Raw genomic sequence first — 23,120 nt, forward strand, 5'->3', positions numbered from 1 at the left:
AAGAATGGCATGTGATGATATAGCTCGAAAGACTGCTTGGTGGTCTATTTAAAAAGATCATTTATTGATTTAATTTAAAGGACCCTATGGTGGTTTAGTCACACTCATCACAGGTTTGTTCATTAGGTTTTCCCCTACACATTATCAAATGCACTGTGTGGACTATGCAAGGAATTACGTAATTATGGATGCATACATAATTATGAAATTCAGTGCACGGAAACCACAGTAAGATTTATCATGTGTAAGAACCGATAGTGGCAACAATAACGGAACGTGAACAATGTAATGGAGGTACGGTGGATGCACCAATGGCGCTTCATACTTGTATATAAGTGTCCCTCTTACATTGCAAGAATAATGTTATTAAAGTTACTAGAAGTTTAGAACCCTAGCCGGTGTTGTTTTGTCTTTTCGACTTCATGTTTCGAGGTCTCACAAGTTTCCTCTAAATAAATTACGGGACGAAATTTCCTGAAGTAGGGGAGACTGTGACATCTGTGCCTCCACAGCCATCAAACAAATACCAAATCAATGAAATATTGTATTTCATACTTGAGATTTGTATAAATATGTGTATCATTTGCACATATCAATTCTTGTTCGATTTCGAGCTCTAAATCGCTCTCTGGAAAGTTATACGCGAACTGATGCGTAAACGTAATCAGTTTAATGCGACAAACACTCCGGAATAGTGAAATAGACTTAACATACCTTAAATAACCTTTACATAACTTAGAAATAAGTTTTGGAAGGTTTGGTGTGTCGAAATCAAGTTTATTCGCTTACAAGGACTAATTTCAACAAATTGCGAAAGTATGCCGATTCGTACTGTAACGAACATTCCGGAATTTGATCATAAGTTAAACATACCCTAAATATCCTTAACATAGCTTAGAAATAGGCTTTGAGCGGTTCGGTATGCTAAAATAAACTTATTTGATCAATAGGGACTAAAAGCGTCAAAAAGTGCATAAGTTTGCATTTTCGCCCATATCTTACGTTCTGAATATATCCGGACATCCAAAAATTTATGTAATCATTAAAATATTTTATTTTAGTGATTGGCAAGATAAAATTCCATTCGTCGCTTAATTTGGATTGTTTTTGCGTTCGTTACGATTTCCGTCATAATTAACCGAATAACACAACCGAACGACCAAACAAACCGACATCCGAGATATTTTTGAGCATATTTTAAGTTCCCTATACTTTAACTTCATTTTAGAGCCTTGAAATGGGGTTAACAGGGCTTAAACGTGTCAAAAATGCATCGAAAACCAAGTTTTGGGCATTCAGGGACTAAAACTGTAATTCTGACAAAGTTCTTAGGCCTGGGGCGTAAGCCTAAGCCTATTCTTACGCGGCCAAGATCAGACTTACAGGTCAGAAACAATGAATCTGGACTTTGGGCTTGTTTTTGATGGTTTTGTTCATGGTTTTTCATTACCATCTGCTTGTTTTTGATGGTTTATCATGTCCCCTTGTAGTTGAAAACCATTTGCCCACTTGGATGGCCAAGATTGATCCCTCTTTAGCAAGAAATGATCCTAACGGTTTACCGAAAACTATAAATACCCAAGCCTTCTTTCATTTCTGCTTACCCTTGATCTGATTAATGCTCTAAGTTGAAGCCTTTGCTTCATACCTGAGTGTTATAGATCAAGTTCTCCCTAGTTTGGACCCTTTGTAAGCTTCTTTCGTTCTTTTATTGCTTTTCAAGCGTGAAAGTCAAACAGTGTTTGACTTTCTGCTTTGACAAGTCTTTGGTCAATGCAAAGTTCGTTTGAACTTTGCAACGTGAGCGTAATAACAATGGTTATAGTCCCTTGTGACTATACCTACTGATTTCCAGGTTGATTAGGCATAGTGGCGAGTCGTAGTTTTGGTCAAAATGCGTATTTATGTGTATTTTGCAACCAAACTACTCTTGGGTATCAAAACACTTTGTTTTGATATCAAAACCTGTTTTCTAACTTAGTTAAACATGTTTTAACATGTTTAGCTCGTCACTTTTAGTTTAGTGCTTATGTAGAGTCACAAGTCAAGCGGTCTAAACCACCGCTTAGACTTTCGAACTCGACCCGTTTGGTCGATCATTAGGATCCGACCAAGCATGTTTAGTGACCATAGTTGTATAGAGAATAACCTTCCGAGATTATACCTTATGGTCACATAGTTTAAGTAGTTGTATGATAGGTAGTTTATATGCCTTAGGTAAATGACCAAAATGCCCTTTTCATGCATAATTGAATTTTAAGCATATGTAACTTAAACTTTTGTCACTTAACTGATTATGCAACATATTTAAACATCTATAGGCCACTACAAAAGAACTCTCATTTAGTGATACACAAAAAGTGCCACCAAAATCCATAGAAGTGCCACCAAAGACCCCTTAAGGAATGAGTGGCACACAAAAAAAGTGTCACTAGAAGCAGTGCCACTAAAAGGCTTTAGTGACACTTTTTAGTATGCCTCTATAATTCTTTTAGTTATTAGTGGCACTTTTCTTTTAGCCACAATATAAAAAACTATCTTTTTGTGGCACAATTTTTATGACAGTAAAAACTAATCCTAGTAATATATCTATACTACTTTTAGTGACACATAATTTTTGCCACGAAAATAAAATGCCACTATAAACATTTATCATATTAATTTCATTAATTTAGCTGTTATTTATTTACGATATAATATAGAAATAAAAATGAAAACATGTAGCAAAATAATAATGTCATAACTTGAACTAAAAGTTAGATCCAAAACATACTATAAGTGTTAGAAAAAAAAGTAATGTCTACAAAAGAAGTCAAAACGTTCTTTCGATACGAATCATACTCTAAAAAAACTTAGTGCTAAGCAATCCATTAATCTTGTTATCTCTATTCCTCCAAGGCTTCACATATTTTCAGCTCTGTCATCAATATCGTCACTTCTTGAAGATGATAATTCGTTACTAGGTAAAGAGTTGCTAGCAGCCGAAGAACTGACATGGGGGACCTAAAAAATTTTAATGAGAATAAATGCTAATACAAAGATATATATGTGTAAAAGACCACATAGTAGTACATGTACGTAAGTACCTGTATGTTCATATTGCTAAGAATTGTAGGCAAGTTTGCATCGGGGATACATTCTTGGATAATGTTCATCATAACGTTCACAACACTCTGAAGCTGATGAATAGTATGTGAATTATTCGAAGAATCACCTTTACTTTTTGTGGCTGGCATTCTTCCAACTAATCGAACATACCCTCTTTTCTCTGGGCCTTTAACTTTTGAGTATCATCATTTGTAAAATCATGCGAATCTATGGGTTTGCTTGCAGAGTCACTTGCAATAGCTTTTAGTGAAGCCTAAATACATAATAATATAGGTAAGCTTATAAAAAAGTGAACACGCACATGATATGTAAAAATATTTTAATGCATAAAAATACATTACCACAACATTAGTGCTTTATCATCAACAAAACTTCCATCTTTACGAGTGCGAGTTGTTATATACATTTCTCCTCGGGTCGGGTATACACCATAATTCTTCGTTGCCTATAATTTATGCTTAATGATTAGTAAAAGAGATGAAAAACTAAATTTTACAATAATATGTCAAAATAACTAGAATAATACCACTTCATGAGCAAGTCTAGCAAACGACTTTATCCCAGTTACATGAGGCTCCTTCATCTTTGAGCGGCTCAATCTTTTTGCAGCGCATGTAGTCTATAGTAAATGGTAATTTAACACATGATAGGATTTCTTTCATCTAGTTTCAGAATTATATATATTGCATAAGAAATCAAATTTACATATCATTGTTACCTGAAATTTCGGAGTGAACCAACGAGTAACAAGTTCTTTAAATTGAGTTGGATTCACTCTATCGTCATTATTAGTTTGTTGCGTCACAATTTCGTCAATAGTAAGGCTTGGATCATATCCACGTGACTTTAATATACCTTTCTGCGTTCTTCATTTTTTCCCCATGTTTTTGAATATCCATTCTTTAATCTGACTTGTTTCGTCTGGATGAATAGCAAATTTGGACTACAAAAAGTTACAATATATTAGCGTATACCTCTTACCTTATGAATGGATGCATATCATGTTTGATAAAAGACATACCTTAACAAGCGAATACATATCCTCTTTATTTTTCACAGGCGTTGGACCGGTTTGCGACCCTGAAAAGTCAGTCAAGGTAGTTCATCTTTGCATATAAAGGCGGAATCAATGTACACAAAGTAACAACAGCTTTTCCTTTCAATTTCCTGCTTTATTGATGCTTTCTGACTTGATTTTGACAGAGTTTCGTTACCACAAGCATGAACAGGTTTCGCTCCAAAAGTTACAAATGAAAACACACATCAGGGTTTATATAGGTCTGCTGATTTCGCTCATATGACAGACCATATGAGCGAAACCCCATGTGTCTATATAAGCGAAACCTCCAAGTAACCACATAAGCGAAACCCTAATTGTCCTATAAGCGAAATCACCTATCTATTATGTACACATGAGCGAAACCTCTAAAATAAACACTAATTTTGATTACCAAGCTCCTATTTTAACTTATCTTGACCTAAGACTCAATGTATACGTAGTCAACAGATATTCTGTGCACCAACAGACTCCCCATTGGATGTTGACGAAGTCTACGGCCTCGAGTCTTCAGTCTTGGTCTTTTCTCCAACTCTGTCTTTTCTTCATAAAAACTCTATCTTCACAGGTTCAGAATCACATCCTGTCTCCATCTTCAGACTTCCCTTAGGCTGTTGATCCAGACTCCCCCTTTCACAGACTCCCCCTCTCAGTATGCTAGAATCTGATGTCTTGATCTGGTTCAAGCTTTGACATTTAGCTTCCATGGGAATGATGAAGTCCAAAACCTGTGTCTCAAACATCAATCATTACAAACTTATCTCTTCACAAAAACACACAATCAATCAGTACTAGAAATCCACTCAAGTATTCAGGTCCAAGTTAATGACCCTGATTACTCAATTAATCTACCAAGTCCAATTTAACGACCTTGGTTGATCTTTTGACAATACAGACTGATTTTGTTAACATTTTCAAACATTTTCTAAAAATGTAACAAGCATCAAATTAATGAACTTGTTTAAACTTTGTAATAACTCAATCTCCAACAAGGTAAGCTCTCCTCATTCTTCAGCTCAGAACTTTTCCTGCATCTGCTTCAATCTTTGAGAATCCAACGATTAACTCTCCAATTTGGTTTGTCAAAAATAAAGCAGAAATGAAAAATCTTTTTGGATTTTAACAAAGTGTTCTAAACTAAGAAATGAAATACAGAAACTTAAATTGCAGAAAGTAAACTATTTACAAACATATTTTTGGTGAGCGTGTCAGGGAATCATATCAGCTTTTCAGACAAATCACAAGTACCGTTAAGCTTCATTTCATACTCAGATTTAAACAATTCACCTCGATTGTCGATATACTGATCCATCTTAAATTCTCACACAAATTTCAATCTATTCAGGATACGATTTAGTTGTTTTATGAACTTAGCTCATTCATGTGTCCCACCTCTTGAATATACTCTCGTATCCAGAATCCCAGATATTCAGTCTTACAGGTGAGTATACCACAGATGATATCTGTAAGGGGTTAAATGCGAGGGCCGTGAGAGCTCAGGTCGATACTTCCGTATACGCAGAGAGATGACGGCTTCGACTTTTCGGTGTGTCCCCTTTAGAGGATCTTTTAGTTACAACAGCAGCGGCTATCAATTTTATTGTTTTATCAGCTTGCTGAGGGCGTTTGCTGTATTTCAAGCAATCCGGAAAGTATTATTCGGGGACTAGGTCAGAACTTCCATTCAGCAGAAGTCCCGGAATAATACCCCAGATATCACTGAATATAAAGACCTAGTATCTCAGAATATGGGACCTTTCAAACGAGATTTCAGGGGTTACCTATATATCTAAGTAGTGTTCCCCACGAATTACGCAAGTTTGAAATTTTAGGTTTATATCCCGAATAAATCTATTAGATGTACGAAAACCAATCGACACATCATTAGTGAGACTGTTTAACTCATATAATCTTTACAATTCTTTAGCATACTGTAACTGTCTAGCCGATGTACTATCATTTTCCCTTTATACACAAGCTCTTTTTCAGTTTTCTATTGTTTTTGAAATTTTGAAATTTTATCATGTTTTTGTATTTTTGCATTTTTTACTGTTTTGTATTTATCCGAAAATAAACTATTTACATCTACTCCCCCTAAATACCAAAACAAGTAAAAAAATGACAAACCATCGCAGATTGTTTCTCATCTTCATCCGCAACAGTACTCTCATCAACGCCAATTATGCCACCCGACACCGAAAGAAGCTTCATACCGTTCAATTTTAACAAATATTTCAACCGATTTTTATCAAAAGCTTTGGTATGTAAATCAGCTTTCTGTTCGTCAGTGTGGATTTTCTCAATTCGAATCAACTTTTTCTCGAAGCAGTCGCGAATAAAGTGATGTCGAATTTCTATATGTTTAGTTTTAGCGTGATGTACTGGATTCTTAGTTATATTTATTGCGGCCTCATTATCAACAAAAAGAGGTGTGTTAAGAAACTGCAAACCATAGTCGCGCATCTGTTGCTGTATCCACAGGATCTGAGAGCAGCAACTGCTAGCAGACACGTACTCCGTTTCACATGTAGATAGCGCCATAGACGTTTGTTTCTTACACTGCCAGGTAACCAATCTAGGTCCAAAGAACTGGCATCATGCAGTTTTTGATTTTGTATTGACTTTGCATCATCTGAAATCCGAATCGGAATACCCTTCGAGCGTAAAGTCACCTTTTCTAGGATACCACAACCCCAATGTAGGAGTTCCCTTCAGGTAGCGTAATATCCTCTTCACAATAATCATGTGCGAAGCTCTCGGGTTAGATTGATATCTTGCTGCGAGGCACGTTGGGTACATGATGTTAGGACGTGAAGCAGTTAGGTACATCAAAGAACCTATCATGGAATGATAGAACGTTTCATCAGCCCTGTCTCAGGTGAGATCTGGGTGAATCCCATGATTTGTTGCAAGTGGGGTAGCAGCTGGAGTAGAACTTGACATTCCAAATTTCTCTAGAATATCATGCACGTACTTCATCTGATGAATGAAAATTCCCTCAGGAAGTTGTTCAACTTGTAGACCCAGAAAGAATTTCATCTCCCCCATTGAAGACATTTCGAATTTCTGTTTCATCACCTGTTCGAAATCTTTGCATAGATTCTCATTTATCGACCCAAAGATTATATCATCCACATAAATTTGAACTATCAGAAGATATCCGTCGACCTCTTTAGTGAAGAGAGTGGCATCCACTTTTCCACGTATAAAGCTGTTGGCTAGTAGGTGTTGAGACAAAGTCTCGTACCAAGCTCTTGGGGCCTGGTGTAAACCATACAGCGCTTTGTCCAATAAGTAGACCTTGTTCTTGTGGATTGGATCGGTAAAGCCTGGCGGCTGACCGACATAAACCTCCTCTTTGACCTTCCCATAAAGAAACGCTGATTTTACATCCTACTGATATACTTTGAAGTTCTTCCAAGACGCAAATGCAAGGAAAATTCTGATCGCCTCTAGTCATGCCACATGAGCATAGACTTCTGTAAAATCAATTCCCTCCTGTTAACTAAAGCCCTGAACAACAAGTCGAGCTTTGTTCCTTACAACAACTCCTCTGTCGTCTCTCTTACACTTAAATACCCATTTTGTATTGATTTTCCTTTGACCATCCGGTAAATCCACTAGCTTCCACACACCCAACTTTTCAAACTGACTCAACTCTTCTTGCATCGCAATGACCCAAGAGTCTTCAGTAAGCGCCTCTTTATACGTTCTTGGTTCGATCTGCGAGATGAAACAACTTAATGAGAAATCAGTTTGTAAAGGTGCTACTGTAGAATAAAAACATGTTAAGCCCTGGTCGATTTGACGTCTCGTTCGAACGCCTGCTTGCAATTCTCCTATGATCAACTCCTCTGGATGATATGAAAGAGTTCGCGACATTACATCGCTTGGAACATCCACGTCGCCTTCCAGATTAGTCACATTTTGATTTGTACCTTGTTCACTAACTTGGTTTGTTTGACTTAAATCCTGAATCTGCTCCCCCTGAGAATCTGAATCTGAATCTCGATGATCAAATATCGGCATGTTTTCAGCTTCGTGATTTTCATCCTCTGCCAACTGATTATCTTGAGCAACTCTATCTTGTTGGACATCATCATGTTCACCAGCATTACTCGGACCTGCTTCATCGTCATTTGAAGTTTCCTACGGTCTTCTCGAATACTCAGCTGGGAACCTTTGCTGTGACTCGTACTCACGCAAAATATCCAATTCATCAAAGAAATCTTCTTCTTCCTCTTGTTCTTCCATCATGTCAAATGATTCCCACAACTTGTCATAATTATAACGCCATGAATCTCCTGGACTTTGTGGCGGCATATTATAACCTTGACATTCAACATTCGCAGCTTCAATAATCCGCTTTTCACTTGGAACGAAGACACGTCGTGTAGGACTTGAATATCCAACGAATATACCCTTGATGCACTTCGGACCAAACTTTCCATAAGGATCTAGAACAGTACAGGGTGACCCGAACGGTTCAAGATACTTCAGATTAGGTTTACGGTTATTGATTAGCTCAAAGCATGTTTTGTTGAACTTTTTGACAGTGAGAACTCTGTTGAGTGTATAGCATGCAGCGGAAACAGCTTCAGCCCAAAAATTTATTGGTAACTTTGAATCTGCGAGCATAGTTCTAGCCGTCTCAATTAGTGTCCGGTTTTTGTGTTCTGCGACTCCATTCTGCTACGGAGTGTACGGAGCACTAAACTCATGCAATATTCCTCTTTCATCACAAAATTCTTCCATCTTGCTGTTCTTGAATTCAGTACCATTATCACTTCGAATTCTTTTGATGCGCCTTTGATACAGATTCTCAATCCTTTTGAACAACGCCATCAAACTTTCAAACGTTTCATCTTTCGTCTTCAAGAAAGAAACCCACGAAAATCTGGAATCATTATCAGTAACCACAAGACAATATTTATCTCCCGTAATACTCTTGACATTCACCGGACCAAACAAATCCATGTGAAGTCTCTCCAGGGGTCTTGAGACTGAATTGACTTGCTTTGTAGGGTGTGACTTTTTCTTTTGCTTGCCTTTAACACAGCTAATGCACTCCCCTTCCAGATGAAAACCTTTGACATAAACTCCTGTAACCAAATCGTTGTGCACCAAGTGATTCATTTTTCTAAGATGTATATGCCCCATCTTCCGGTGCCAAAATCTCGATTCTTTTTCAGTTGCTCTGGACACGAAACAATGAGCTTGACCCGTGGTTGTAGTAGCTACGCTCATATCCAACACGTACAGATCATTAACTCTCGGTGCCCTCATGATAATCCATTCCTCAGGGATAACAAATCCTGGTTTTAAGATCAAACATTCTTTATCAGTGAAGTGAGTGGTATACATCCTGTCACAAATCTGCGAGATGCTCAGCAGATTGTTCTCCAGCTCAGTAATGTAGTTAACTCTCTCAAACGTCACAATCTCGTTGGATAACGTTCCTTCACCAATAATCCTTCCTCCTTGATTACCCGCAAAACCAACATACCCTCCATTGATATTCTTCACATCATACAACAATGCAGTCTTCCCTGTCATATGTCGAGATGCTCCACTGTCCATAATCCAGCGTGAGACCAATCTCGGAAGATCCTGCACATATAATAACATGATTCAAATACTTCAATAAAGATGCCGATTCATGCTTCGCGATCAAGGAAGCTCCAGCAATTCAAATTGCTCCGGTGTAGCCTTGACAGTTTTAACTCTTGCAACTTGAATTTTAAAGTTTTCAGCCTTCAGAGGTGGAAAATTTGCATCATAATCAATAGTAATTGACTCCTCAAAAGGTGAAACCTTTTTCTCATTCTTGGGTTTCCAAACTTGTTGAGATAATGCAACCCGTTTGTAAAATTTGTCATTTTTAGTTACCGACTTCTTTACGGGTTCATTTTTCACACTCTTTTTCTCAACAATCATTTGTGTTTTACCCATTTCAACAACTTTCTTCTTTTGAGCCTTCACAGCTTCAGTCTTAGGCTTTGTGTTGGTACACTTTCGTGCAATGTGACCAAATTGATTACATCTAAAACAAGTTCGAGTATCAACAACTCGACCTGTGCCTTCAGACTGAGCCTGTGAAGCTCTCTTCTCAAAGAATTCTTCATTCGATTTTGAAAAAATTTCTTTCTCTTCATCAGCAAGTGAACTCGAACTGTTCACAAACTTTTTCTTCTCAACAAACCTTTTCTTTGGAACATTCTTCTTCTGATAAGACTTACCCCCTGATAACCACCCGACCAATTGTTTCGGTTGTTATTATAAAAACGTGGTGGAACAACAGGCTTCTTGTAGTAAGTTTTATTTTTCTCAAAATTCATTTTTCTTTTTGATTGACTCAGATTGTTCACTTCTAACAACTCAACTTCGACCAACTTGAAAACATTTGTCAATTTGTTCACATTTACATTCTCAATTGGAAACTCTGAATCCGAAAACAACTTATCAGATCCCAACATCTTGTACATGACAAGATTTGATTCTTTATTTAAGTTGTTCTTGGACTTTTGTTTCGGAATGTATTTGTCCAAGAAACATCCATCTTCCTCAGTAGTGTCATTATCCATTTTTAGCACATTTTCAACAACACTTTTTACAACATCATGTTGGACACTATCGTCATTGGAAGATGTGAACGTGACATCAATTGAATCAGGAAGTTTCCCTTCACTTTCTTCTCCAATTTCAACCAACCCAGATTGCTTTTTCGTGTAATTATCCAAAATCGGCGGTGGAACTCTATGAAAACCCACCCCAGTTCCATCAGAATAAACATCTTCGCCAGCTTTTTTTTTCCCGATGGGTTTGGGAACAATGTGTTGCAAAACAAAGCTTGCGGAGCTGTAACTGTCAAGCTTCAACTGGATTCGCTCGTTTTCGATAACAGCCTCTTGAACTTTAAGTCTCAATTTAGCGATTTCATCCAGTTGTTGGTTGATTGATTCTTCTTTTACTCTCAGCACTGCTTTTAGTTGAACATTTTCTTTATAAGTTTTACCATTTCGATCATCATTATCTTTCATTGTGCTTTTGAGTTTTTCAAACTTCTCAGAAATCTGACGGTTTTCAAGTATTAACTTTTCATTTTCTTTTTTAACTCTTTCATGATTAATTTTATCATTTTCAATTTGGTTAGTTAATTTTTTTATCCGTTCAGTTGAAGCTTTAATCATCTTGTCACGATCCAGAATTTGATTCTCAACGCTTCTGACTTTTGTTGTCAGATCTTCAACTTTCTTACCGTTGAGATACGTGACTGTGTTACAAAATTTGCATTCTTTGATGCAATTTTTGCAATCAGCATTTCCATCAATTTTCTTACCTGACACATTTGTTGACAAGTTTGAACTGACCTGGCTTTTTGACTCAGACACGGAGTTAGAATCTACCTCAAGTGCCTTAGCAGCCAGCACTTTGTCAGCCATTTTTCCGAGGTTTTCAGCAGTTAACTCCTGCGTTGTGTCAATAACCCCAGTATCCACTTTCTTTGACTTCTCTATCTCTTCTTTCTCCTTCTTCTCTTTCTCTTCTTTCTCTTTCTCGTCCCCAGTTCCCCACCATTTATTCTGCCAATAATCATCCTCATCTTTAAGCTCCTTGATTATGGCTTCCAGATCAAGAGTTTTGTCATCAATCGCAATGTTTCCATTTTGATCAAGATAACACTCCCTGTCCGGATCCCATCTTCTTGCTCTCCTCGCTTCTAGATAGATACCAGATATTCTAATTATTCTGTTTTCAGCCAACATTTTTCTGTATTTGTACTTCTGCTCTTCAGTTCGGTTGTCTTTCCACAGAACAGGTTCATTCTTTGCCATGAAAGCGTAACCAACTGCATCTTCCTCTGGTAGAACCTCTTCACTCCAATCATAACCCTCATCATCATAAACTACTACAAGAGCTCTAGATTTCTCTTTGTTGTCTTCAACCTGCTTCAATCTAGGCGGCTCAGATTTATTCTGGTGATAAATTGCCTTCTTGTAGTAATCCTCTCTGAATGGGTTCTCTGACTCATCAGCATATGTGTTTCTGCATTCTCGCTTGAAGTGACCTTTCTGCTTACACTTGAAGCATGTCACCTTGGACTTATCAAAACCCAACTTGGTAGATGGACCACCAATTGTCTTCCTGCCGGTTATTTCCAGGAAACGTTGTGCTCAACGAACTGCACTGGCCATGCACCAACGAATGTCGATTAATTCCATTTCTTCAGGATCTATTTGATCATAGTCCTCTTTCGTTAGGTTGGTGTTGCCTATCTTCCCTGCTACTAACCCTTCATACGATTCCAACACAGATGCTAGAAAGATCATCTGCTGTTTAGCCCTGAGCATTCTTTAAGTCTATTGCGATATTGCATTGAAATCGATTCTTTGCATCAAAATGACTTGCAGATGATGAAGATCCACTATGATAACCACTGTGATTTCCACTGCTTTGACTTTCTTTGCTAGTTGTTAACACATTGTCAGCAGAAAACGCCGTCTTGGGAGAATTGCTTTTGGCATCATGCTTTTTGGATAATACAAATCCAAATTCTGCTGGTAGGATGAGTGATTGACTTTGAATGTCTTCTTCAATTCCAGCTCATGACTTTCAAGTCTCTCAATCAGCAAATCAACAGTCAACTTTTCAGGCTCGATAGTGTTCTTCAGCATGAGAGCATAGTATCTCCAATCCATCTCGTTTGGTAATGAATCGAACAACTTGTCTACTAGCTCATCGTTAGAATACGTAATTTCATGTCTAGCTAGCTCTAGTTTCAAATGCCCAAACCTCTCGATCATCTTTTGTCACGGCCCCCTACCCGGTTTAACCCGTTTCAGGAGCCGCGGGACAGAAATCCCGTGATATTTATTTAATTGAGCTTAGCAGCGGAATTTTAACATCAGGATCGTTGTAAAGCTAAAACAAACTTTTCCCGATTATTTTTATTTTACAATTCGGGATAAAACCCCGATAATTTACAATACATAAGTTTTAGCGATAAATCCTTGTTTCGAAACATATCTCTTTATTTTATAATGAGCCACTATTTTAGGCCTTGAAATGCTCCTCAGCATTTTTCCTGATTTACAGTAGATCACCTGAAACATGTTTGAAAAAGGTTTTGTCAGCGGGGAAATACTGAGTGAATCATTCTATTTACTAAAACGACACTTTTGTTATAATTCACAGTATTAAGAGTTTTTACATATGTTTATTATCAACCAATTTATCAAGAATAGGTATTTGTCACAGACCAGCTCTGTGACTGTGGTCATATCACCATTGGCTGTCCCAATGAGTGACGTATATCACTTACTTTTAGGCTCGCCCACCTAATGTGATTAAAACAATAGTAATACTGTGCACAATACCCCACATACCAGCTGTAATTTGGTGATTACATAAACTTAATCACTGTAACTATAACTTTGAAAAATGATTTGGAGTATTGTAAAATAGTTGATAAAAAGAGAATGACTCACATTGCAGACTTAGTATGGATAGAATATGATTTAGCCCTGTTAACCTAATTTTAACAATAATGCACACAAAACAGGGTTAGTGATCAATACAAAAGTTACGATAACTCACGAGATCAAATTCTCACAATGAACGACAAAGTGCAATACTTAAACATTCATCGATTTAACGATGAACGACAAAGTATAACCAAATGTGGGCGGCACTTAAACATTCTTTGGATATATTGATCTCGGAAAATGAATCGTAATAGCGATCGAGTAATTACCCTGTTCCGCGGCAGCGATTCGAGTGCAGTGTGTGTTTAATTATAGTGTTTTAGAGCTAATTCGACGTATACAGAACCTACAGACGTCGTTTAAATTCCAAAATTCAAGTCCCAGTGTCGGCTATTTATAGCCAGAAAATAGCATCGCTTACGGACCGTAAGCCATAACCCTTACGGTCCGTAAGGGTTCGGTCTATATTGTAGATTAGCCTACTCAGTGGTATAGGCCTGATGATTCAACAACAAATCGAATTTCAGTATATACAACGCGATTTTGTTGATAATCATTAACTAGGTTTTGTCCCCCCTGAGTTTTATGGGCCCTGATCCTAATTCCGATTGTTCTGAAAATTTTAGGGTTAGTGCGGAATTACTTGGGTGTCTCAATTAGGGTTTCCTTATCGACTAATTATCATTCTAATTATTAATTTTAATGAGAGTTGTTACATCTTTGACTCTGATTCATTCTTTAGACATCCAAATAAATCAAATTCTTTCCTAAGAAGTTTCTTTTTACTTTTCACAATTTCAGCACTTCCTAGACATTTTGTTTCTAGCTTTTTCCAGAGATCTTTTGCATTTGAATAATCGATCAATGAGATTATGTCCTCCCGAACGGACTGAAATAACAATGCCACACATTTTTGCTCAGCCACAAATGATTCAATCTCCTCAGCTGATGTTAAAGTTTCACCATTTTTGTTTCCATTATCATAACCGTTTTTCAGACTCTTCCAGCTAGGAAAAGTAAATGCCATCAACCAATCTTCAAACTTTCTTGACCACCGACTATATTCCTCGATAGCCATTAGCTTTGGAGGTTTATTGAAGGTTCCAAAGGCACTTTCAGATTCCCAAGCTTCCTTTTTCTTCGCATTTGGTGGATTCTCATTCTCTTTGCTTGACGAAGTATCATCGTTTCCAGAATTTCCAGAGAATGCGTACATGTCGCTAAACGGGTTCAAGAAAATATCATCCATCTTGAATGTACCTGCAAAATCAGCAAACACTTAGAAAAATTTTCGAAATTTTTGAAAAAAGTGACAAATGAACGAAATCACCAATTTGTGACAAATAAGCGAAATCAGTCAATGACTGATAAGCGAAATAGCAATAGGTTGCTAAGAGCGAAACCCTATGAGCGAAATCTGATGTTCAAATGGGCGAAATCAGATGTTCAAATAAGCGAAATCAAGCAATTATTGTTCCTACGAGCGAAATTAGTGTGACACACGAGCGAAATCAATAAAATTCTTGTCCGTATGAGCGAAATCAATGAATTAACCCTCGATTGTTCGAAAAAGCGAAATCAAGTTTTAGTCACTTTTCACCATTTTTTAGTCCGAATTTTAACCTGATTCTTTCTAGGGTTTGTTATTACTGTGTTTCACACGTTATATTCAAAATTCAGGCCATTTCAACCGTAGGAACCAGTTCAATCAAAAAAGTATGAGAGAAAGTGAGTAGAAGTAAGAGAATTGTGTAGAATCAAGCTGTAGTAGTATGAACTCCTCGTCCTGAGCTCTGATACCACTTGTTGGACCAGTTTGCGACCCTGAAAAGTCAGTCAAGGTAGTTCATCTTTGCTTATAAAGGCGGAATCAATGTACACAAAGTAACAACAGCTTTTCCTTTCAATTTCCTGCTTTATTGATGCTTTCTGACTTGATTTTGACAGAGTTCCGTTACCACAAGCATGAACAGGTTTCGCTCCAAAAGTTACAAATGAAAACACACATTAGGGTTTATATAGGTCTGCTGATTTCTCTCATATGACAGACCATATGTGTGAAACCCCATGTGTCTATATAAGCGAAACCTCTAAGTAACCTCATAAGCGAAACCCTAATTGTCCTATAAGCGAAATCACCTATCTATTATGTACACATGAGCGAAACCTCTATAATAAACACTAATTTTGATTACCAAGCTCCTATTTTGACTTATCTTGACCTAAGACTCAATGTATACATAGTCAACAGACATTCCGTGCACCAACAATAGGAACTTTTCTCCAGTCAGAATACTCAATTGATACATGATCAGCCATCCTCACAAGTATCCCAAGATACTGAACAAGTTCTTTGCCTTCTTCCCCCACTGGTTGTCCATGGTCATTAAATGTCACATCTATTCTTTCAGTAGTATTCATTTTCCATATTTCGGCCTTTTGGGTAAGACCTCTAACCTTTTTGGGAGCACCTAAACAAGTTTTGATAAAATAAGACATACAAAAAAACATAGTCTATGTGTATTATCATCTTCACGAAGTCACAATAATAATGGTAATTTAGTTATATATAGATAACGAGTTGCTGAAGTAAAAGGTCAATATTTTTGAAAATTGCAAGATATTGTTGGTGTAGGCAACATAGTGAGCTTTTGTACTAACAATTGGACACCAAGTTCTAAAGCAAGTGAAGATAAACAAGTGAAGATGAGTTTGGGGGATGATGCGTGGAAGTGGAATAATTTTGCTTTATGTTTTTACTAGGACCATCGGTGGAATACATACACCATTAGATGTTCAAAAAAACTTATATATACTATTGAAAGAGAACATAATTTTGTTAGTAAGTTTAATCAGAACCTGTTGCTTTATCTTTTTCAGGGCCATGCAATTGTTCTTGATCGTTGTTTTCATCTTCAGAATAGTTGGGATCTGCCATGACTCCATGCTCATCATCTTCATTAGCACCATCTACTTCCGTATCCACTTTATTACCTTCTTAAAGCATTGAAGAGTAAATCAATATAAAAGGTACTTTTAAGCGAATAAACTTTAAGATTAACAAAATAATACCTTGAAATATTTCCTCGTCCTCGTCATCAATCATCCTTCTCTTTGCTCCTTCTTTATTCGGTTTTGTTGCATTTGAAGTAGACGGAACCTTTTGGGAGACATTTGGAGCAAGCACCCGACGTAGTTTCGTTAGATTAGCTATTCTACTCATGGACATTGGTGGAATATATTGTGAATGGTGTCGCTAAAACAGATTTATTTTCATTAGATCACATTTCTATATAAAATAAAATAAACAAAGTTTGAATAATCATATTACCTTTTTAGGTACTACAATACTTCTACCAACTTGTTGGTTATCTTCCTCACAATCATCACCTGAATCTTCACCTGGATCTTGAATATAATCTACATCCCCCGCACGAGTGTTCCGTTTCACTATTTTTTTCTTTATTTTGTTACTGTCTACCAAACTTGTCATAGAGTCCACAACGTTTTTAACTCCTAATTCTCGTAGTCTTTTTTGGTTCTCCTGAATCCTCGCTAGTCTATCTTCCATGTACACATTACCTAGTCAAAGTCAAAAACTAACCAATGAGAAGAAGAAAAAAAATACATCAGAGAATTCAGATAATTTGCATTAGTTCCTTGTGCATCAGAATTTGATGGATAATCTTGTATTTTACTGATGTCGGTAGAAGTGATATGTAGTTGTTTGCGCCTACCCATATTGTCTATTCAAAAACATACAATACAATAACAATATTTAGTATGTAATATTATAATAACATGCAAGAAACAAAGTGGGTTCGAAGAAGAAACGAGGGCTGCACATATCAGGTATCAACATCAAGGAACTGAATATGGGTCTGATCTCCAACCGGTGGTGGCGTATCAAGGCCTTCGGCTCCCAACTTTGGGCCCTAGTAGTTAAGGCGACGGTAACATTGGCTGCATTAAAATGATTCCGAGTAGGGGTGCAAACGAGCCGAGCTACTCGAGCTCGGCTTGAAAAAAAGATCGAACAAGCCGAGCTTGAACGAGCCAAGCTTAAACGAGCTCGAGCTCGAGCCCGAGTCTAAAAAGAAGCTCGTTTAGTAAACGAGCCCGAGCCCGAGCTTTGCTTATCAGCTCGAGCCGGCTCGCGAGCCTAAATGAGATTTCTGTTTATATATTTTATATTAAACATATATTTATATAATAATAATTACCATTTATATAAATAGAAAAAAATAACTAAATTTATATGTATAATAATAATTATAATTAATATAAATTAATTAATAAATACTAAACGAGTCTAGCACGAGCCGAGTTCGAGCTTGAAAAACAAACATAATTAAATCAATATCAGCAGCTCTGCATATCTTAACTCATGGTTTCCATGTAACTGACTTCCATATCGATCAGCACATCCACTAATAGATTTAGTTCACCTACCATATTGTTAGCATGGTATTAAGCAATTTAGGTTTATTCTTACAAAGTTTGGCTTCATTCCTCTGTTTGTACTCAGTTATATGTTTTTGTATAATATGTAATACTTACAAAGTTTGTTATTTTTCACTTTGAATAGTAATGGACAGATCATGGATGTACCTTGCACCAAGATTAAGTCAAACTTTTGTTAATGGGGTGCACACATTCTTGAATTTTGCATTTGAGAGAGCTTGTGTCAATGGGGGGGAAATAAAATGTCCATGTACAAAGTGTCTAAATATGAAATATCAGAGTAGACAAACTGTTCTGGATCACCTCATATGTTCAGGGTTCCGGCTTGAATACTTGAATTGGGTATATCATGGGGAAGGCACAACGGTTGCATCGAGGAGCACACCCCATAATGATGACGAAGAGATACTTCGCCATGAACTGCATGAAATGTTGGATGATATATTTGAAACAGAAGGTGGAAGTGGAGTGGGGATACATGAGAATGCTTGGAATAATAGTCAAGAGACGAACAATAGAAGAAGCAAATTTGATGACCTTGTTAAGGAAGCCGAAGAAAATGTGTACCCGAATTGCAAATACAGCAAGTTATCTTGTGTGGTGCATTTGTACCAAATAAAATGTCTCGGTGGATGGAGTAACACATCTTTCTCTATGTTGTTAGACTTTTTAAAGGATTTGTTACCTAAAGGAAATTTGTTACCTAAAGGAAATTTGTTACCTAAAACAACACCACAAGTGAAAAAATTAATGGCCGACATCGGATTAGGATATGAAAAAAAACATGCATGTACTAATGGTTGCATGTTGTTTTGGAATGACAAGGAGAAGGATGAAGTGTGTTCTTTTTGTGGATCTTCTAGATGGAAACTTCATGAAGCTAATCCAGAACATGAAGTAAATCCTCCCAAGAGGAAGGCTTTAAAAATATTACGATGGTTTCCCTTAAAGCCTAGACTTCAAAGATTGTTTACGTCATCAAAGACGTCTAACCTTATGAAGTGGCATCATCTAGAGCGTGTAAAAGATGGAAAATTGCGGCATCCAGCAGATGCATCAGCTTGGAAAGATTTTGATGAAAAGTTTCCTGAATTCGCTACTGATCCTCGCAATGTTCGTCTAGCTCTAGCAACTGACGGCTTCAACCCATTTAGGAAAATGAATTCGGTAAATAGTATTTGGCCAGTTTTTCTTATTCCATACAACTTACCACCATGGTTGGTTATGAAGCAGCCAAATTTTATTCTTTCTTTAATCATCCAGGGTCCTAAAAGTACTGGAAACAAGATAGACGTGTATATGCAACCTTTGATTAAGGAATTGAAGGAGTTATGGGAGGATGGAGTTAATACATTTGATGCCTCAACGAAACAACACTTCATGTTGAAGGCTTCTATTATTTCTACCATATCAGACTTTCCAGGTTATGCCAATCTATCTGGGTGGAGCACTAAAGGAGAACTTGCATGTCTCGTATGTGGTTTTGGTACTGAATCCAAATGGCTAACTCATGGAAGAAAGTTTTGTTACATGTGTCATAGGAGGTGGCTTCCATCTGACCATAGTTGGCGTTCAGATATTAGATCGTTTGTTGGACGCCACGGATTCAGAGTTGCTCCATTCCTCCTTCTGGAGAGGAGGTTCTACAACAAGTAGCTGACATAGAATTTCTTGTCGACAATGATGTTCGTAGTCCATGGAAAAAGAAAAGTATTTTTTTATGTTGCCATATTGGGAGCATCTGCTGTTGCGTCACAATCTTGATGTGATGCACATTGAAAAGAATGTTTGTGACAACATAGTGGGGAATTTATTAGGACAAGAAGGAAAGTCGAAAGATAACTATAAAACAAGGCTTGACTTACAAGAAATGGGTATAAGAAAAGAATTGCATCCAAAGAAGCGGCCTAGAAGTAGTATCACTTTCATGCCAAAAGCTTGCTATCAAATGACTCGAGGTGAAAAGGCTCAATTTTTAATAACCCTTAAGTTAATGAAGCCTCCTGATGAATTTTCATCCAATATCTCTCGATGTGTACACTTAAATGAGGGCAAGCTAATTGGGATGAAAAGTTATGACTGTCACATGTTGATGCAAGAGTATTTGCCGATTGCATTACGTGGAAGTTTGCCGGACCATGTAAGCTCGGTTATAATCGAGTTATGCGAATTTTTAAAGACCATTTGCTACAAGGACTTATCTGAAGTTGATCTACATTTTCTCGAGTCTAAAGTTCATCTCACTTTATGCAAACTAGAGAAGATATTTCCTCCATCATTCTTTACTGTATTCGTTCACTTGGTGATCCATCTAATGAGAGAGGTTAGGCTTGGAGGTCCTGTCGCATTTCGGTGGATGTACCCTGTTGAAAGGTAAATAATGTTTTTATTAATGCTATCCATTATCTGCTACATTCCTATATAATTAAAGTGTATCTGGGGGGGGGGGATAGGCCCAACTGGCTATTGGGTGGAATAGTCGCAACTGGCTATTGGCTACAAAATTTATAACCTGATTTTACAAGCTAAGCTCCATATAAATTTCAAGTTTCATTAAACAATTCAGGTAGAAGTTCAGTACAACTCGTTTGATTTTGTATGATAATTGGAGTTGGGTTCGTGTATATTGAATGATTTATGGATGGTTACATTTGAGTATATTGATATTCTGATTTATATGTTGAAAATGATTGCATTAAAGTGCACATAAGTTGGTCGATCATATGCCAAAATGAATTTTTGCTGTTTTTTAATGATCTCTTCCAACTTAGGCAGAGTCGATTCAATTCAGATTGTTCGAACCAAACCGGTTCCATACCCTATCCTACCCGGTTCTTATTGGGTAGGATTTTCTGATCCAAAAACTAGTTATGAACCTGGCTCTGTTCCTCTTCCTTGCGTATGGTGTATTTTGGTACTCAATACACTATGTATGGCATAACAAATGCAAAATAGTTGTTCATGCATTTTCTAACTACTTACAGATCAAAACCAAGTGTCTTTTGTAACTATACAAGCTAGGCCTATTGTATGACATTAAGTCAAGTAAAAACAACAGTTAAACTATAACATGTCCTAAAACTAGTTTATTTTATTTCTAAATGATCAATGACTTAGAAGTATGACATGTACAGGGACCTTCTAAAACTTAAGTCATACGTTCATAATCGAGCTCATCCCGAAGGATCAATTGCTGAAGGCTATTTAGCTGAGGAAAGTATAACATTTTGCTCTAGATATCTATCCAAAGTAGAAACTGTTTTTACTAGAGCAGTTAGGAACGATGATGAGGGTCACCAAAATCACATTGAAGAATCCAACAATCTTTGCCCTGGTCGTGCCTTAGGTCGTAAATTGGATTTGGGAGTACCTATTTGCAAAAGAAGGAGATCTTCAAATTCAGACATTAATGAGAAGTCTCTCACTCAAGCACATCGCTATGTATTATTCAATGTTGAGTCAGTTACACCTTTTCGAGAGTAAAATAATTTGTGTTTTTATTAGTTACTCTTGCTCTTCATTCATCTATCACAAAAATATATAGTAATATCAATTTTCTTTTAAGGGAACACAAACGGATAGTCAAGGGACAATACGGTTCTCGTCGGATACCAGATTATGAACTGAACAAGATTCATGGCCAACAGTTTGCTGACTGGTTCAAGAAAAGGGTAATTCAAAATAAATATTATGAATACGTTATAATTTATTGTTTGGGATCTTAGTAAAATGACTATTAACAACTTTGTTGTAGGTTGCACATTTGGAAGAGCAAGGTGATGAAGTAACTGAAGATCTAAAATGGCTTGCTCGTGGTCGGCTTAGAAGTGTGAATCGATACTCTGGATATCTTGTTAAGGGTTATCGTTTTCATACAAAAAGTCAAGAGAAGTCACTAAAAACCCAAAATAGTGGTGTTGTTGTTACTGTAGAAGGTGAAAATTACGCTAGTAGTCGAGATAGAAGGCATGTTCAAGGCGTGGTTAACCACTATGGTAAATTGAATGACATTATTGAGTTAAACTACTCAGGTCAAATACGAGTAGTTTTATTCAAATGTGAATGGGTTGATATCAATAGGGGCTACAAGACAGATAATGGTGTAACATTGGTAAATTTCTCATACAAGGCACATACAGGGGCTAGTTTAACTGATGATCCATTTGTATTGGCAGCACAAGTTGATAAGGTGTTCTATGTCACAGATCCCAAGCATAAAGACTGGGAGGTTGTCAGATTTGTAAAAGTAAGAGATGTATTTGACATGGGAGTTCTTGATGATTGCACATTTAATGTGCCTAATTTCCATAGGATTGGGGATGATGGTGAAGATGGCATTGACATTACACCTGATATGGAACATGAAGTAGATGTTGAAGAAAACGACGATGAGTCTTATTTTTAATTAGTTACAAATATTATATTGTAAACCTTTGATGTAACTTTGTTTTCGGAATTTAGTATTATGTAGTGAGTATGTTGACTTTAGGATGTTAACCTATGAGGTCAACTTTCTGATTTAGTTCACTTAGAATGCTGACTTTCTGTTTGAATATGATACTACTAGATATGGTACAGTTGACCATAGTTAGATCAGTTGACTTTCTAACCTATCATATACTGACCATAATTATACACTGAACTGGTTTTTAATTCTTAATGCTATTGGTTTTTTTAGGTTAGTGAACTTATAGTTGCAGTTAAGGGAGAAAAGGAGGTACTTATGCATGGTGGGATGATGAAACCCACAAAAATTCTTGTGGATATATCGGAGTCAGTGGCTGGAGTTGTGTTTGTGGATGGTGAGTTCCTCTGCCCCTATGAGTTTCTTTGAATTTGATTTATGTGTTTAATAGGAAACTTAGAGGGTGAGTCAAGGTTTTGATTAATGGGTTTGATATGAAACTTAGGGTGAGTCAAGGTTATGATTAACGGGTTTAATATGAAATTTAGTGGGTGAGTCAAGGTTATGATTAATGGGTTTGATATGATCTATTCAGGTATAC

General features: G+C 36.9%; 1 protein-coding gene across 1 annotated transcript; it reads left to right on the forward strand.

The window, feature by feature from the left end:
- Positions 1 to 18,381: 18,381 nt before the first annotated feature.
- Positions 18,382 to 19,770, forward strand: LOC110919751. Its single transcript, XM_022164010.1, has one exon. It carries the CDS (start codon positions 18,382 to 18,384, stop codon positions 19,768 to 19,770), a length of 1,389 nt encoding a protein of 462 aa, XP_022019702.1.
- The last annotated feature ends 3,350 nt before the right edge of the window (positions 19,771 to 23,120 follow it).

This window comes from Helianthus annuus, chromosome 4 (assembly GCF_002127325.2).
Source record: "Helianthus annuus cultivar XRQ/B chromosome 4, HanXRQr2.0-SUNRISE, whole genome shotgun sequence".
NCBI lineage: Eukaryota > Viridiplantae > Streptophyta > Magnoliopsida > Asterales > Asteraceae > Helianthus > Helianthus annuus.